This window comes from Podarcis liolepis (genome assembly GCF_965112155.1).
Source record: "Podarcis liolepis genome assembly, chromosome: 13".
Classification (NCBI taxonomy): domain Eukaryota; kingdom Metazoa; phylum Chordata; class Lepidosauria; order Squamata; family Lacertidae; genus Podarcis; species Podarcis liolepis.
The window spans coordinates 23,475,057-23,488,675 of NC_139573.1; the positions used below are offsets into that span (position 1 = coordinate 23,475,057).

A 13,619-nucleotide genomic window follows, 5' to 3' on the forward strand; every position below is an offset into this window, starting at 1 on the left:
TGACAGAGGGATGCGCATGGCGCTGTGGTCTAAACCACTGAGACTAGGGCTTGCCGATTGGAAGGTCAGCGGTTCGAATCCCCACGACGGGGTGAGCTCCCATTGCTCAGTCCCAGGTCCTGCTAACCTAGCAGTTCGAAAGCACGCCCCAAAGTGCAAGCAGATGAATAGGTACCACTCCGGTGGGAAGATAAAAGGTGTTTCCATGCATGGCTCTAGTTTCGCCAGAAGCGGCTTAGTCATGTTGGCCACATGACCCGTAAAAACTGTCTGTGGATAAATGCCGGCTCCCTCTGCCTGTAAAGTGAGATGAACACCGCAACCCCAGAGTCGTTTACCTTTACCTTTACGTATAGTTATTTTATCTTCATTTCCTTCTCTCTTAAATCTTCTTTTAGCTAGTATATAGCCCTGCCCCAGTGATGAATGATAAAACACCAGGCCTCCCTTTCTATCAGATGATTCCGAAGGAAACCATTCAGTATGAGGGGATTCTCTCTTTGCTTCTGCATTTCAAATGGACATGGGTTGGGGTTGTTCTTATGGATACTACTGAAGGAGAAAGATTTGTGCAAACTGTGGTTCCAATGTTTTCCCAGAATGGCGTCTGTTTTGATTTCATAGTAAGAATCCCCACACTAACTTTTGTCCCCAACATTAAAGAGATGTTTGACGAAGGGGAAAAAACATATGCCCAAGTGATGGCCAGCAAAGCCAGTGCTATGCTGGCATATGGGCCATCTTATTCCATGGCATTTTTTAGATTTTTCCCATTTTTATCAAAAGAAAAGCAGGTGTCAGATTATCCAAAAGGCAAAGTGTGGATTAGAACAGCCCAGGTGGAGCTCACTTCATTTGTTTTTCAGAAGGATTGGGATATGCAAATTTTCCCTGGAGCCATATCCTTACAAATTCACTCCAGTGATCTCCCACGTTTTCACCAATTTGTTGAGAGCAGAAAACCCTCTAACACGGCAGGAGATGGTTTCATCAGGGACTTCTGGCAAAATGCCTTCGGCTGTGTGTTTCTGCATCAAGATATGGATGTGGTGGAAGGGGACATTTGCACTGAGGAAGAGAAGCTGGAGAGCCTTACGGCACCATTTTTTGAAATGAGTATGATTGGCCACAGCTACAGCATCTACAATGCTATCTATGCTGTGGCCCATGCTTTGCATGCCATGTCCTCCTCTAGACTCAAATACATGGGGTTGTTGAATGGAGGGAGACTGAAGCTTCAGAATCTACATCCATGGCAGGTAATGTAGGAATTCTTTGCCAACTTGGGCTCCTTTGGGAGGAAGGGTGGAGTATAAATGTAATAATAAAAGCAAAATGCTTAACATCCTCATATGGCGGTGCATACCTTTTTTGGGGCGGGGGATGAAACTACACCTTCATCCATGTACTAAATGTCTCCCCAAACTGTATCAGTGTTCCCATTTTCACCCTCCTTCCATTCTATACAATAAAATTATTTGTCTCCATTATCTCTCTGTGTAACATAAGCACAGTACAGTATATATATCTGCACAGGGCTTTTTTTTCAGCAGGAACTCAATGGAACTTAGTTCCTGCACCTCGCTAGTGAGTGTGATTGCCATTCTAAGAGAATGAGGGAGGTGTTCAGGGTGAATTCCAGCACCTCTTTATCTAGAAAAATAGCACTGTGTCTCCATTGTCTGAATGACATTCCTTCTGCTATCTAAGAGTCAATAAGCATTGAGATACCTGAGCTCTTCCATCACACATTGGTCCATGTTACCTTTCGGCCTAAAGTGATAAATAAATAAACCATCCATAGGATCGAACCCTTAGTTTTGTTGGGTTCACTACTTCAGAGCTGCTTCTAACAGAAGACTATGAGAAAACCTTAGCTAGGAGCAGGAGGCCAATCCCAAACAGAGCACAGTGATCACTGAGGTATGAGACGATCAAAACTATACATAGAGAGGCCAATTTTACTTAGTTCAAAAGGACATAGCAGCGCTGGAATTAGGGCAGTGCAGGCGGTTCCCACACACAGCAGCAAGCCAATGGGGGCACAAAAAAATAATGAAGAAAAATCAATTGTTAAAACAAGAAATATTTTTGGGGCAACAAATTTTGTCCTTGCCCAGGGTGCCATATTACTGAAGTCTGCCCCTGGACATAGTCTTATATAAGTGTGAATGAAATAGCAATGAATATAAGTAACAGCAATTCTCCCAATCTACCCTTTCCTTTTTCAATTTAGGTCCATCATTCCCTGAGAACTGTCTCATTTAACAACAGTGCTGGGGACACAGTTTCCTTTGACAAGAATGGGGAGCTAGTGGCTGGATTTGATGTCATCAACTGGATTTTTTCATCAAACCAAACTAAACAGAAAATTGGCCAGTTAGATCCTGAGGCTCTTTCAGACCAAGTGTTCACTATCAATGAGGATGTCATAATTTGGCACAGCTGGTTTAACCAGGTAAATTGCTGCTGTTAGCAGTTGAGGAACTGAGCTTTGATCCCTATATGATTGCTGTCCTCCTGTGCAATGTGAATTTCTTGGGAGTTTTCTGGATTTCATTTATCTCTGAAGTAACAATTTATAAATCCCCAGCCTCCAGCGACTTGTGATAACCTTTCTAGCATCTTGTGAAATAAGCTGTAGTCCACAAAAGTTTGTGCTCAAATACATTTGTTCATCTTTAAGGTGTGAAAGGCACTTTGGTGTTTTTGTTGCAAGAGAACAAATTTGCACCTCTGGTAATTATATCAAATACCATTTTGAAGTCTCCAGCCCTAGGAGCCTTCATAAGGGAGCTATTCCCAGAGGAAGAACCTTAAATGGAGAGAGATTCTGTGTTGGCCATCACCTTTGGTTCTTCTGCTCCAGCAGATGCCTTCAGAAGAGAGTTGCTGCCATGGGTGTTATGTGTATCTTAATGAGATGAATAGGGTGAAAGATTATGAGTCCTGATGGTATGGAGAGTGTGTATGAACTTAACAGTGCTTAGTTTATTGTTTGGTTGCTATTTGGTAATATTGTTAGTATGGTTTTCAGATGCTGTATTGATTAGTTAATCATACAATATGACTTTTCCTTTAATTATGATGTTCAGCTTATTTTTTTAGTTGTTGCTTTGTTAAGTGTTTTCTGGATGGTTTCACTAATGATATGTTAATTATTCTATATGCTTTATGCTGCATCGGTGTTCTATCATGTTGTTGTTGTTTGTTTGTAAGCGACTTTCGGATTCATTTGAATGAAAAGCTGCATAGAAATATAATCAAAGAAATAGTGCATCAGTGTTTTTATCAGCTCAGAACTTAACAATCTTTTCCGGGCTTACCATTGTTTTCAAAACTGCTATTGCGTGTCGAGACCCCGCAGCCACCCCCTGGTTGGGAAATAACTCACACAAGGACATGGATATTAGGTTTATGTTACTGGGCAAATTTGGCCAGAACTTTATTGAATTACAGAATATAAGTGGTATTGGCTCAGGCATTGATTGGACCTGACTATATCTGACTCCTGCCCACTGCACAAGAAGTCTGGTAAAGGTAAACCACCGGAAGGGGGAGCCCTGTCGATGCGTACCAACTAGAGCTCCCCCTAGTGTTCCCATCTGGGTCGTGTCATGGCCCTAGCCCCCGACTGGGCTTTGGACAAGATCAACACCCCCGGGTTCCTTTAACGGAATACCTTTAACCACCCCTCCCCCACACAAGGTCAAACAATGCCTAACCACCACAATTCTCTTTCATTTGCCTTCTTAGACTCGTCCACTCTCAGTTTGTACTGACAGTTGCCATCCTGGTTTTAGCAAGAAAGTGAAGGAGGGGAAACCATTTTGCTGCTATGATTGCATTCCATGTCCAGAAGGGAAGATTTCAGACCATGAGGGTAAGAAACACACTTTACCTAGAATGGATGTAATTTGGCAAAACGTGAATTCTGGGGTTGCTTTTCTTTGGTATTTACATTGGGTTGCCATACATGGGGAAAACCCAGACGTATGGCAGCCCTAATTTATAAATTCCATACAAATCTTTCTTTAATAGAATGATTTGGTAACTCTGGATAGAAAATTAAAGAAAAAGATAATTCTGATGATATTTGAGGACTGTTCAGTGTTGCATATTCAGTTTTACTTTTGACTTTTGTTTTCAACACCATCAGTAAAATGATGAGTCATTGCCACTTGCAAAAGCTATCATTTTGTTTAAAGTCTTCAAATACTTTAATTGAAAAGAAATGTCAAACTCAAAGTGCAAAATGGTAACATTCATTTCGATAAGTAGCTAATTAATTGTTTCCCATGTTTTGCTTGTATCTGTCTTAACATTTTTTAAATTGAAAGGTGGAATGTAAATGACAAATAAATGCCTTGTATCTACGCAAGAGGAGATGTTATGGCATGTTGAATAAATTTAGTACACATATCTGAGAGTGAGAGCACACCTTTATTTTTCAGACCTGAGCGACTGTTATGAATGCACAGATGAAACTTTTCCAAATAAAAATCAGGATCTATGCATTCCCAAGCGCATCAGCTACTTGACTTTTGGAGAACCTTTGGGGATCATCTTAGCCTCTTTTGCTCTTTGCCTTTTTTGGATCACAGCTTTGGTGCTGGGAATATTTGTGAAGTGGAAGGATACTCCCATTGTCAAAGCCAACAACCGGAACCTCACCTACACCCTTCTCGTTTCACTTCTGCTCTGTTTCCTGAGTGCTCTGCTATTTATTGGCAAGCCTCACATTGTGACATGCTTCTTCCGGCAAACTGCTTTTGGCATCATCTTCTCAGTGGCTGTTTCTTGTGTGTTGGCAAAAACCATCACAGTAGTTCTGGCTTTCCTGGCCACCAAACCAGGATCCAGGATGAGGAAATGGGTGGGGAAAGGACTGGCAAACACCATTGTGTTTTCCTGCTCCTTTGTTCAAGTAGGCCTCTGCATCATGTGGCTGGTAGCCAATCCTCCATTCCCAGATGTTGACATGCACTCATTGACTGAACAAATTGTACTAGAATGTAATGAGGGATCGGTGACTATGTTTTACTGTGTTCTGGGCTACATGGGGCTCCTGGCCTTTGTGAGCTTTACTGTGGCTTTCCTTGCCAGAAGGTTGCCTGACAGTTTCAACGAAGCCAAGTTTATCACTTTCAGTATGTTACTTTTCTGCAGTGTTTGGTTATCCTTTATTCCATCCTACCTGAGCACTAAGGGGAAGTACATGGTAGCAGTGGAGATCTTTTCTATCTTAGCCTCCAGTGCTGGGTTGCTGGGTTGCATCTTTTCCCCCAAATGTTACATTATTTTGCTGAGACCTGAGCTGAACAACCGGGAACAGCTAATAAGAAGGAAACCTTGAAGAATGCCTATTTCTGAGTCTTTGTTGTTTGCTGTTAAGTGGTGTTTCCACAGCAAAAAATAAAATAAAAAATTAGCTAAGATATATAATGAATCAAATTACATGTGAGAGTTTGAAAGTCACCCAAGATCCTGTCACTGTCGAAAACATTGTATGAAAAGTATGAAGATACGTATATGGGGAGTTGGCACAGCTTAAATGCAAACATATATACATACAATGAAAGGAAAAAAGAAGGCTGTTGTGAAATTTATTAAGACTTTTTTTTTTAAAAAAAAAATCCAAATTATTACAAATCAAACCAAATTACTTTAATTTAATACAATTTCTCAAAATCAGGTTTCCTGCTCCTGTTGCAAACATATGTCAAACATTTCCTCCCTTAGCCACATCATCTCTTATTTAATGTCCAATTGATCCTTCACTTGTTAGTCCATTCTTCCAGCTGGCCACATTATTTTTTCTCCTTACAAACAGTGCCTTTGTTACATCTTTTAAATAAAAAAATCCATTTCATGTGTGTAGTCCTTCATATACATTGTTGTTTCAGACCTGGTGTGCTGGAAGAAACAATCTTCCATTGTTCAGTTCTTTGCAGTGCTTATCTAGATGGGACAAGGTCACATTCCATTCCTTCCATGTCCACTCTCCGCCATTAAAATTCCATTCTGGAGTTCTTTCTTGGCACACAGTTAAAAGCAAAATCTTTTCTCAAATTCGGCCTCTTGACAGATTTATTCAGCAGCCATTCAATTTTCTTGCTCTGCATTGTTCCTTCTCACTCCTGCTCTAATCCAAATATAATTTCCAATAAAGTCCATTCAACCTTGGTCGAGAGGGGAGGGCATAATAAAACCTTGCTAAATTCCTTGTTGAGCATAAATCAAAAGCCTCTCCCCTCCTTTTCATGGTAATAGCCAGAATAACATAGCTACAGCTTCACACACCTCTTTCATTTTACAGGGGAGGACAAGAAAAAAGACCATTTGAAAACCATATGAAAGCAAAAAACACCCTGTCCTCCCCCTTCCTTCCCTGGCTGTTGTGAGGCTTCTCAAGCTTCGGGAAAAACATTCAAATGCCTTCAAAGAGCCAAGCCCAGTCCTTTTGGCAGCTGATTGATTGCAGCCCATTATCATGTCGGTCCAGGAGCACCTCTTGATTAAACGACAATATTCCAGATTAAGGAGGAACCAACCACAAATCATGCTGGAGAAAGAGGCTCATACATGGCAGGGGCACACTCCCAGGTCACACCCACTCTGCCTTTCAAGTTGGCAGACACAGGCTTGAGCAGCACAGCCGGAAGCAGCGAGCTCCCCAGACCCCATTGGGGAACATTGCCAGGATTTTTGCCTCATAAATCCTGGCTTTCCCCTGCCTGAACCTTCCCGCTGCTTGTGGAGGGCAGTGGGGAGCTATCACCATTGACTTGTAGCATAACCGGAAACCGAAATCTATTAAAACTTTAGCTGCTCCAGAGACACTGGCCTCAGCATGAATGTTGAAATCACTCAAACCAGGTTTTATCCGCTGGTTCTTCGTTCCAGCTCTGCTATACACATAGCAGGAAAAGAACCATGAAAATAGAATTTCTAAGCCATATAGAGCCAGTGAAAATACATTCAGTAATTTAAAAAGATTGTAGACTCGAGAATAAAAAATATTAATGTACAGTCGTACCTCGGAAGTTTAATAAAATCCGTTCTGGAAGTCCGTTCGACTTCCAAAATGTTCGACTTCCAAAGCGTGGCTTCTGATTGGCTGCAGGAAACTCCTGCAGCCAATCAGAAGCTGCGGAAGCCCCATCAGACATTTGGATTCCAAAAGAATGTTCGAAAACCGTAACACTCACTTCCAGTTTTTGATCGTTGGGGAGCCGGAACATTCGACTCCCAAGGTGTTCAGGAGCTGAGATGCAATTGTATCTTCATGTGTGGCAGTTCTGTCACAAAATAATACATTTATTATCTCTTGCCCCAGAACCAAGTGTTTAGCTGCATTCCTTGCTATGATTCAAGACTATCCAATTGCTGAAGATGTGGCAAACATTCAGCAGGATTACAGGGAATACACAACTTTGTGTTAAGTAATGTGTGATTATTAGAACAAGTACAATGAATTGGGCAGCCTGCTAATTTACCTGTGGAGTACTCAGACATTGAAAAATAAGGCATATATAACCCATTACTATTTGAATCAGAAACCTAGAAACAGAGATAGGCAAGGCTCTATCAAATTGGATCCTTAATCACTTGATTCAAGTCAGGTTGTTTTAATCACAGTGACTAATGAAAGCATGCAGTAGAGGTGAATAGAAGACTCTTCAGTCAGATGTAAGATTTCTGTTCAGGATAGGGATAATAGTGATATGTGCTGTTGCTGATTCCATATATGGTGTGCAAACCTGTGGGCAGAATGTGGGCTCCCCACCCCATTTATCACTAGTACTTTCAACCAGGAGAGCTCATCTTCAGTGGCCTTTTTTATCATACTTTCTTTATGAGCACTTCAAAGGCTTTGAATGAACGCCCTCCAGAGCAAGCACATGTTGCGTTCACATGCCCAAGGCTTGCTTAGCACTGAGGGGGATTTTTCTCTCAATGACTGTAGAATGTGGCTGTTTACATGCTCAGTGATGGAGAAGGATTCTTTCAGAGTACACACTTAACACTTTACATTGTTGTCCTTTTGTACATCTGTTCTACTGATCAACAACACTGCATGCTCACAGTCTCATATTGAACCATATTGGGGAGGATGTCAGTGACATCACTAATTACTACTGAGGAGGGGGGTGTTGCAATGCCTAACTATCAAGCAAGGGTTCAAAGCACTCACATTGTCAGCCTCAAATTCAAAAGCAGCCTATCTTATTATCAGATGTTAATTCATCTATTTGTGGTATCCTTTACTCTTGAGCGGGTCATTCAAACCCCAAGCGCCTTTCAACACCCTGTCAAGTATAAAAATGAAAGCTTTTGTTCTGATGTCGGAAACATCCCCCCTCCTCCCCAAAAATCACCAGAGTGCCTCTAACTTTAATTTGATGATTATCATACCCTGCAGTTAAAGACCTATAATTATTTTTGTTGTCTTTCAAAAACCCTTGGGGAGCTGCAGTTTTCACTCATAACACAGTCTGCTAAATGTCAAAAAAATAATTTCTAGCATTCAGAGACAGGTCTAGTGATTAAGAATGGATGCATATATATATATATACACACAGTGTATTTTGAGATTTAGCTTTCAAGTTCATCAGGCCATTGTAATAATGGTGGCACACGTGGCGTTTCTGTAGATGGAAATAAGAGAATCTGCGTATAGAATGAGTGTTTGCATTTGTGCTGAGAATGATGGTCCTTGTGGTGTTGCTGCTCATTCGTCTTCCTCATATGGCATGCAAGGCTCCCGTTAAATGCAGGGTCCAGTATCCACACAGTCCACTGCACAAATACCATCAGAAAGGAGACCTCATCATTGGTGTCATTGCCTCTCAAAGTTTCATCGTGTCCAGCTCAATATCATTCACTGAAATACCACCTCCAGTATCGGCTGAAGAGTTGATGTAAGATTTTTTATGTTTATTTTTTCCATTTTCTTCATTTGTGCAGAGTAAGAAGTGTCATGGTGCGAGGAGATCAGTCCTATGAACGTTACTTACTTACTTACTTACTTACTTACTTACTTACTTACCTACTTCTCCAAGGAGCTCAATATGATTCTTTTCCTCCCCCTTTTATTATCACAGCAACTCTGTGTGCTCGGCTGAGAGATTGTGAGTGGCCCAAAATCACCCAGAGAGTTTCATGTCTGAGTGCATATTGAAACCCTTGGAACACAGTGCACACCTTCAGTGATCTGAATCTGTCCTTTTCACTTTGTCTCCTGTTAACTACTTAAATACCAAAGGAAATCCTGATCATGGATGTCTTCTCTCTCAATTGTCCTTAACGTTTATGCTTGAAGAAAATATCTGCTTCTTATCATGGATGGGGGAGGCAGTACTAGAATCAATGTAAGCTCCCAACCACCCAAAAACTATGACCAGTTAGTACCTCACACCAAGCTTCTCTAAAATTATTATTCGAGCTCACAATTTTCTCTTTCACCTTAATTCTAAGTCCACATTCCTTCTGATATTTTCTCACATAAAAGTAGTTTGTTTCTTTAGTCTGATTTACATCATAAGAATCTTTAAGCATCTGTAATTTGACTACTGCCGCACATAGAAATGGATGGTAAATGTTAATAGTATATAATAAGAAGGTTATTCGTATGAATGTACATACTGTAGGATTAGAACATGATTAGAAATATAATTAGAAACAGTGTTTATGTGTGAGGGAGTGCAAAATAGTGTTTCCAAGCTATTTTGAATCATAGAGATTACAGTAGAGCCTTCTCTACATAAGTAAATTATCACAACATTATCCAGAATTCCAAGTTTTAACAGTGATGGTGTTAAACAACTGATAGCGTTCATCAAAATGTGAAATTCTGCATACTGTCATTGTAATGTATCTATTCTAATACAGAATGTAACTCTTGTTTTAGAGTAGTACCTAAAAATTACCAGCATATCTTGGCCTTGGAATTTGCAGTAAAGGAGATCAATGAAAACCCTTAGCTCCTACCCAATGTCACTCTGGGATTCGACATCTATGACAGTCATTTTACTGCAATGAGGACCTATCATGCCACCATGTTACTCATGTCCACATTGGAGAGATTTTTCCCTAACTATGTATGTGACACCCCGAATAACCTAATAGCTGTCATTGGAGGACTGGACTCTGAAACCTCCCTTCATGTGGCAAATATCTTGGATATCTACAAGATGCCCCAGGTAAGATGTTTATGGGTATATTTTTGTGTACACACACACACACACACACACACACACACACACACACATATATATATATAGTCTACCATAGAACTGTAACACTTCTGCACACATCCACAATCCTTGCAGATTACACCTCATGTTTGACAACAGAAATAGGTGCATTTTATGTACTCAAATATATTTGAATGCCATATGTTAAGTCAAGGACACTTGAACTTTCACAATGGAGAGGAAGAAAATTGTTGTGAATTTAGACTATGATTATATTGGTGACTTTTTTTTTTAATGATCAGAATACTTACCACCCCCACTGTCTTCACATTGTAAAATGATAGATTAGTTGCCAGGATTGACCTTTCCCTTACATGTTGAAGTAGCTAATCTGACAGAACAAAAGATCTAGACAGAATCTCTTTCCCTGATTCTTAAGAGCAGGGGTTCTCAAACTATGGACCGTGGGCCAGATCCGGACTGCTGGGGTCCTAGATCTGGACCACCCAGCAACTGCCCTAAGCCCTCTCCCTCCCTCCTTTATTCCTCACCCCATGAAGGCACATTAACCCTTCGGCGCCCATGCAGTGCGGCTTCCTCCCATTTTCTCCCACTAACATGGGGAGGGGCAGGAGGGAAACCGCCAAGGGAGGTGACGCTGAGCAGCCGTCGGTTAAATGCCCTTGCGCAGCAGGGTGGCAGAGGTGATGTTGTTTGTGAAGCAAGCTTTCTGGAGGCTGGGCAGCGGCGTGATAGCCTCCAGCCTGTTGGGCTCCGCGGCAAGCAAGACCAGCCTGCAAGCCACATGTGTGGAAATGGAGGCAGGGAGGAGGGTGGCCAGAGTCCAGCGGGGACAGGGCTGCTGCTGGACCCTGGAAGTGCAGGGATTGGGAAGGGGGATGTTTGCTGGTGTCGCTGAAGCCTGATGCAAGCGGCGACTTCCCAAAGGTGAAGGAAGAGCCCCTTCCTTTTTCGCCTCTCCACATCCTCCCTTTCTCCGGGGTCTCCTCTTCTCTGGTCTCCCCAGGCCAGAAGGGAATCATCTGCTGGCGGGGACAGCGTTGGTTTCGCTGCGCTGTGCACCCGGCAGTTGAGGAAGGAGCCTCCTGCATCTTGCACACCTGGCAAATGGGACAGATTCTGCCCCTTTACACGCACGACTCCAGCATTACACTAAAGCTTTCCTTATGAGTCACCCCTGCTCCTACTCCGACACAAGAAAAGCTCTCTGCCCCCCCCTCGCCCAGTTATCAGAACAGTGACAAAATAATTTCTCCCGCTTTGCAGTGGCAAAAATAGGTGACAGTGTAGAAGTGGGTGCACTCTGAGACATATCTTAATTTCAGGAACCATGCACTTAAAATTGCAACCATCTTTGGCAGCACCTATGTCTGTGAACAGACTTTTACCTGAATGAAACATCTGAAATCTCCAGCAAGATCCAGACTAACTGATGAACACTTGCATCACTTGCTACGACTAGCAGTGACAAATATGGAACCGGATATTGACCATCTCATTAGCCAAAACCAGGCCCGTGCTTCCCATTGAAATACTTATAAGTTTATGTTGATTAAAGTCGTTCTTCATTTTAAATATTGTATTGATTTTCCTGTATTTTTTGCACTATAAATAAAATATGTGCAGTTTGCATAGGAATTCATTCATATTTTTTTCAAACTATCATCTGGCCCCCAACAGTGTCTGAGGTACAGTGAACTAGGCACCTGTGTAAAAAGTTTGAGGACTCCTGCTTAAGAGTTATGTAGCTGTTAATGAATGAACATGATCCTCAGCAACTGGCATCCAGAGGTATACTGCCTCCAATGCTGGAGGCAATATATACACATAATAACGGAAGAAATGTAATGTTTAATGAATTGGCATTATGAGCTGGGTAATCCCCATTCCAATACTTCTGTCAGCGATACATATATGGAGCAGAGGTATTTCAAAAGTGTGCTGCCAATATGGCAGTTGTGTTGCAAGATTGGACCTAGTGGTCTTCATCAGAGTTGCTTCTATGTGACCCTCACCTGATGGAAGTGTGGAGCCCTATGTGAATGTGATTTTTCAGTAGTGAAATCATATGTGGGGACGATTATCTCTAGTGTGAGCTGCCTAGCACCATCTTTAGTCCTCAAGTCCACTTTGCTGACCTTGGACTTTTGTTCATTAATGTTGCCTCCAACGGTAGTAGTGGTTACCTTTTATTTTTATTTTCTTCATAATTTTTTTTATTCACCCCCCACCATTTTAACAATATAGAACATTTATATACTCTCAATCTGAAAAATACAAGAACAAATACATATGCATATACATATACATATACAAATACATTATTTGTTCTTGGTTTTGTTCTAGTGCTTACATTTAAGTGGGGTGGGTAGGACTTCTACTTGTTAATATGTTACTAAATGAACATTTTAAGTATTGTATTGTTTATTAACTTAAATTGTTATGTATTAAATTTCTTTTATGTGGCATATTTTTTCTGTGCAAGTCACTTTGTGACTTTTTACTGTATAAAGTGACTGATAAATGCAAGCAACAACAATGCTGATGATTGCTGTTATAAAGAAAGCAAATAGTTCAGAACACTAGAAAGGCCCATAACAATTGTATACTTATTTTATATTTACTTTATCTTCATTTCCTTCTCTCCTAAATCTTCTTTTAGCTAGTATATAGCCCTGCCCCGGTGATGAATGATAAAACACCAGGCCTCCCTTTCTATCAGATGATTCCGAAGGAAACCATTCAGTATGAGGGGATTCTCTCTTTGCTTCTGCATTTCAAATGGACATGGGTTGGGGTTGTTCTTATGGATACTACTGAAGGAGAAAGATTTGTGCAAACTGTGGTTCCAATGTTTTCCCAGAATGGCGTCTGTTTTGATTTCATAGTAAGAATCCCCACACTAACTTTTGTCCCCAATGTTAAAGAGATTCTTGCCCATGGGGCAAAAATATATGTCAAAGTGATGGCCAGCAAAGCCAGTGCTATGCTGGCATATGGGCCGTCTTATTCCATGGCATTTTTTAGATTTTTCCCATTTTTATCAGAAGAAAAGCAAGTGTCAGATTATCCAAAAGGCAAAGTGTGGATTAGAACAGCCCAGGTGGAGCTCACTTCATTTGTTTTTCAGAAGGATTGGGATATGCAAATTTTCCCTGGAGCCATATCCTTACAAATTCACTCCAGTGATCTCCCACGTTTTCACCAATTTGTTGAGAGCAGAAAACCCTCTAACACGGCAGGGGATGATTTCATCAGGGACTTCTGGCAAAATGCCTTCGGCTGCGTGTTTCTGCATCAAGATATGGATGTGGTGGAAGGGGACATTTGCACTGAGGAAGAGAAGCTGGAGAGCCTTACGGCACCATTTTTTGAAATGAGTATGATTGGCCACAGCTA

At 41.3% G+C, this 13,619-nt stretch overlaps 1 protein-coding gene across 1 annotated transcript in view; it reads left to right on the forward strand.

Annotated features, from left to right (window-relative positions):
* Nucleotides 1-5,356, forward strand: part of LOC310691586 (vomeronasal type-2 receptor 26-like) — a gene marked incomplete at both ends in the record, with an annotated part of 43,607 nt that extends 38,251 nt beyond the window's left edge. Inside the window, 4 exons of the mRNA XM_083471445.1 lie at nt 923-1,259; nt 2,237-2,458; nt 3,757-3,883; nt 4,455-5,356. Of these exons, the coding sequence (XP_083327571.1) occupies nt 923-1,259; nt 2,237-2,458; nt 3,757-3,883; nt 4,455-5,356 (1,588 nt within the window). The remainder of the gene's footprint in view (nt 1-922; nt 1,260-2,236; nt 2,459-3,756; nt 3,884-4,454) is intronic.
* Nucleotides 5,357-13,619: the final 8,263 nt, after the last annotated feature.